This window comes from Dermatophagoides farinae, chromosome 5 (genome assembly GCF_024713945.1).
Source record: "Dermatophagoides farinae isolate YC_2012a chromosome 5, ASM2471394v1, whole genome shotgun sequence".
NCBI lineage: Eukaryota > Metazoa > Arthropoda > Arachnida > Sarcoptiformes > Pyroglyphidae > Dermatophagoides > Dermatophagoides farinae.
The window spans coordinates 1,473,016-1,478,344 of NC_134681.1; the positions used below are offsets into that span (position 1 = coordinate 1,473,016).

Genomic DNA, 5,329 nt, shown 5'->3' on the forward strand with positions numbered 1-5,329 from the left:
GTGTGTTTGGTAGAAAAAAAAACTGAAAATGAAAGAAGAAAAAAACAAAGGCCATAAGAATAGAAAATTTCTTTCATTCATTCATTCATTCAATAGATTTGCTTAAAATTTCATTTTAGAACAAAGAAAAACATACCAGACACTCGTACACACCAAACTATGAGATTGGCAATGTCATTCAATCGATTATTATTATTATTATTATAATGGCCATTTCAACACCAGTCATCATCAAGTCAGTTGGATTAAATATATAAAAAAAAACAGAAAAGAAAATTGAAAGTAATAATTGAGATATAAAAACAATGATGATGATGATGATGATAATAGTCAACGATAGATGGATAGATAGAGAGAATGAGAGTGAGTGAGAGAGAATGAAAATATTTAAAAACAAAACAAAAGAACTCGAATAAAAAAAAGAGAAAGAGAAAGAGAGAAATAGTAATTCAATTCAAGAAAATGAAAAATGAATTTATCATTCAAAATTTTGTATTTTTTTCATTTGATTCTTTCAGTATATTTTTTTTTCCTACATAAATACACAACAACATTGACTAAGTGAACAATCAATCAATCAATATGAAAGGAAGAAAAAAATTTTTTTTTTTTTTTTGCCAAAATTAACATCAACAGCGACGACGAAACTCTTTATTGTATTAGTGAAATCGATGATGAAGATGTTGGAAAAAAAATCAATAAATAAATATGATAATATACGACAACGATGAATGGTGAGAGCAAGAGATATTCATATTTGTTCATTTTTTTTTGTTTTGTTTTGTTTTGTTTAATTTAAAAAATTTTCTTTTTGTTTTCAAGTTCAAAACAAGAAATGAATGATGATGATGATCATCATCATCATCACTTATTGTTGCTGCCCAAACAAACATTCAACAATGACAAACAATAATAAATTGTGAAATTCGATGTGATGATCAATGACTTTGAAAATAGTTGACCATCATCATTTTTTTTTGTTGCGATAAAAAGATTGTTTCATGAATGAAAAATGATAGCTTTTTGATTTCTGATTTTTGAGAATTCAATTTTTTTTGTGTGTTTGTGTGTGTGATTAAATCATAAATTTTACCACTGTGTTTTTAATGATGTGTTTATCATTTACCTGTTTTTGATAATAATAATTATATATATGTGTTTTGATGACAAATATTAAGAATTTCGTTTGATTTTTTTTTTTGTGTGTGTGTGTAAAAATTGACATAAATCAAATCAAATCAAGAAAAAAAAATACAACAAAAGCAACGTACAAGCAAACAATCAATCGAATAATCAATTAATATCGATTATAAATCAATCAATAAATTAAAATTTCAACGTTATGGCAACAACTGATGGTAGAATTTTTTCCGAAAAAACCACAAATATTAGTAGTGGTAATACCAATGGTGATACCAGTATGATACCAATGAAAACATTTGGTATATCCGTTAATACCGAATCGGATAATTCATCCAATGTTAATAATGGTATTGGAAATGTAAATAAGAAAAAAACTAATCGTCCATATCGATTATCGAATTTTAATTATAATAATAATAATAAAAATACAAATGAAGATAGTATGATGATTGAATTGATTGAAGTTAATATTATCAATGGAAATCGTACATTATTTGAATCATTAAATTTTCGTATCGATAATGGACAAATATTTGGAATAATTGGTTCGAAAAAAACTGGTAAAACAGCATTTTTGGAAACAATAGCAACCATACGATCACCACGTACAGGAAAAGTTACCTATTATGGACAAACATATGATCAACCAGTTCGTATTGGTTTTATGCCACAAAACAATGGATTCTTTACACAGCTTACAATTGCTGAAAATCTAAATTTAATGGCACGATTACATGGTTTACCAATAGAAGTGGCAAATATTCGTTATGAAAGTTTAATTGATTTGATTGGAATTAGTGAAGCTAAACAACCATTACAACAATTAGATCAATCACAACAATCATTGATTGCATTGGCAATGGCATCGATTCATTCACCAAGTGTATTAGTATTGGATGAACCAGATTTTGGTTCAGATCTCATACAAAAAGAACAAATTTGGCATCAATTAAAATTATCATGTAAACAGGAACATATTACTGTCATATTCTCTACAACACAGGTTGAAGATTGCCGTTATGCTGATCATGCAGCCATCGTTGATCATAGACAATTATATCCATGTCGTTTATATCAAATCAATATAAGTGATCCGATTGCTAGTTCAAGTAGAATTTCAATGGATAAAAAAAGTCCGGAAATGAAGAAAAAATTCTCAGCAATCGCTATGGATGCAAATCATAAAATTAATGAATTTGCTCGCCATTGTTTATCGGCAAGAATTAATAGCGAAATTGTTCTAGCTGAAACAATGGATCAATTAAAAAAATCGACTGATTTAGAACCATGTGAACCGAATCGTTATCGACAAGTTTCAGCAAGCACTAAATTTATGACCATATTTCAGCTATTAATTCAATTGTTCATTCTAAAACGATTATCATTATCATTATTTCAATTAATACTACCAACATTATTGGCTATATTTTGTGTACAATTATTGGGCCAAAATCCACATGATTTACGTGTTGCTGTTTATAATCCTGATTCACCACCAATTGTCAGTAAACATGTATTGAATGTATTGGATAGTAATACAATAAATCTAATATATGAGGATAATTTGGATGATGCCATTCAAATGGTACGCAATGGACAGGCATGGGCTGCATTAGAATTTCCAGCCAATTATACGAATTCTATATTCAATCAAGCATTAGAGGTTTGTATGAAATAAAAATTGTATGATTGATGGAATTAATTTTAAATAATATATCTAATTACAATTAATGTAGCATTGTGATGATTTATCCGGTGATGATGATGAAATAAATGAAATTCTAACGTCAGTAAATGGATCAACATCAACGACAACTGTATTGCCTGAATCAGAACCAGAAACAAAAATTAATATGGTCACTATATTAATGTATGTGGATAATACAAACATATTGATAGCCGGTTTTGTTAAAGCAAAAGTTTTACAAGCACTTGAACGTGCACATCATGATGCAAAAGAAAATCAAGTTGAAACACGAATGACACAACCATTATCGGTGGTCAGACCAAATATTTATGGCAATGATGATACACCGATGACTGATTTTATTTTACCTGGCGTTATCATGCTGGCCATGCAATTCGCCATAACAATATTATCGATTTATGAATTGAATGAATTGATTCGATCACAAATGTTTCGTTCATCATTAGCAATGGCAAGAATATCCAGATGTTCATTATTGATTATTTGGTTTTTGATAAAATTTGCAATGTTAATTGGCCAAACAATTTTATTTATGATTATATTAATATCCATTATGGAAATCCGTTTTGAAACATCTGGTATGACGCTATTCATAACATTATCCATTATGCAATCAGTTTTGATTTTAATGGCTACGATTATACTTATGTTGTGTACATCATTGACAACAACCATAGTAATTCATTGGATTAATTTTATCATCGCTATCACATTGGCTGGACTAATATTTCCACTTGAATGTTTACCACCAATTATTCATACAATAATGTTATATTCATATCCATGGACATCTATTGCTGAATCGATGCGTTCAGCAATGTCACGTGGTTGGTCATTTGATCATTATTTTGAACATACACAAGTAGCCGAATTTGTATGGCTTTCAATCAATTTATCGGCTATATGGATATTATCATTATTATTATTATTCATAATCATTTTGAACAAAAATCGATATAATTAATTGATGACAACAACAAAAAAAACTTACAACTCACTCACTAGATGGCGATATGTGTTTTATTATTAAAAAAATGACAATATTTTCTTTTTTCATCTTTTTTTTGTATTAATAATTTGAAAACAAAACTAAAAAAAAAAAAAAAACAAACCAACTCAATTGACGACTTTTTATTATTATATTATTATTCAAATCCATCAAAACAATTAATAAAAAGACAGAAGAATTATAAAGATTGTTATTATTATTATGTATTCGAGTATATACGAGACAGAAAGAGAAAAGAAAAATCATCAATAAAATTTTAAATGGAATCATCATCATTAAATTAATACACGAAATGAAAAACGATTCTGAAAACTCTGAAAAAAGCATAAAAAAAAATTGTGGAAAAATCATTTCACTTTTTTGTCCGAAAAAAAAATACATCACCGGTACATTTATATTCATATATAGATATAAAATCAGATCATTGTGAGAAACAAAAATAAAATTGCATAATTGAAAATGAAAATCGAGATTATTGGAAAAAAAAGCGAAAAAAATTTGATGATTTTCAATCAAATGGAATCAAGGAATATTTTTTTTTTGTATGGAATTCCAAATACCAATTGATGATGATGATGGTGATGAGTATCAAGTTTTATTTATAAATTCTGGATTATATGGTGATTGTCTATTGATTCCTGTTGTTGTTGTTGTTATTATTTGGCCATTATTATAATTTTCTTCATCGATTAATGATTGATTTTGTTGTTGTTGAGGTACATTTATATTAATCGTATTGATCATATCATTATTATTATCATTTGTATTTGTAATAGCAATCGATTCATATGGTGGTGGTGGTTCCAACATTGGCATTGTTTGTTCATCATTTATTGATCTTCTTATAGTTGCACCATTTCCGTTATTTTGATTATTATTATAATTATTAGATCTATTTGTAGTGGTAATAGTAGTATTCAATGATGATGCCGGTGGACAACTAGGATCAGGATGATGTGCACGATGATAATTTGTAGAAGAAAGATGTTGATGCTGTTGTTGTTGATGGTATTTATCATTTTTTCTTCGAATACAAAAATAATATAAAATGACCAATATGAATGCCGATAAAATGACCAAAAATATTTTTATTATTATCGACGATAATGAAATACGTTGTGGTTCAGCTTCACCAAGACGTTCACTCCATTGACAACAGGTTGGATGTAATGTATTCGATTGACAACACCAGGATTTTATTCGTGATTCAAATAATCTTGGACATTCGAATACTTCAATTTTTGAAGTATTTGGTAAAATTTGACGACATATTTCACCTTGTACCAGGCCTATATATATATATATATATATATATATTCATTTATTTATATGTAGAATAATCAATCATGTGAATATGGAAAAAATTCAGGAAAAAAAATAGAAAAAAAATCAATATAAATTCATTCATCAAATTAAGGTCAAATGATCATATGTTTTTTTTTTTTTTTTTTGATTGGCCTTGATTGGAT

General features: G+C 27.6%; 1 protein-coding gene across 1 annotated transcript; it reads left to right on the top strand.

The window, feature by feature from the left end:
- The first annotated feature begins 512 nt into the window (after positions 1-512).
- LOC124500123 (ABC transporter G family member 20) lies at positions 513-4,045 on the top strand. Its single transcript, XM_047064164.2, has 2 exons — positions 513-2,806; positions 2,880-4,045. Exons 1-2 carry the CDS (start codon positions 1,343-1,345, stop codon positions 3,813-3,815), a joined length of 2,400 nt encoding a protein of 799 aa, XP_046920120.2. The 5' UTR covers positions 513-1,342; the 3' UTR covers positions 3,816-4,045.
- The last annotated feature ends 1,284 nt before the right edge of the window (positions 4,046-5,329 follow it).

What these genes read in the sequence shown, in the direction of transcription:
- LOC124500123 (XM_047064164.2), top strand. Translation starts at nt 1,343, where the DNA reads ATGGCAACAACTGATGGTAGAATTTTTTCCGAAAAAACCACAAATATT. An exon ending in TATTCAATCAAGCATTAGAG is followed by an intron (nt 2,807 to 2,879) that starts GTTTGTATGAAA and finishes CAATTAATGTAG; the next exon opens with CATTGTGATGATTTATCCGG.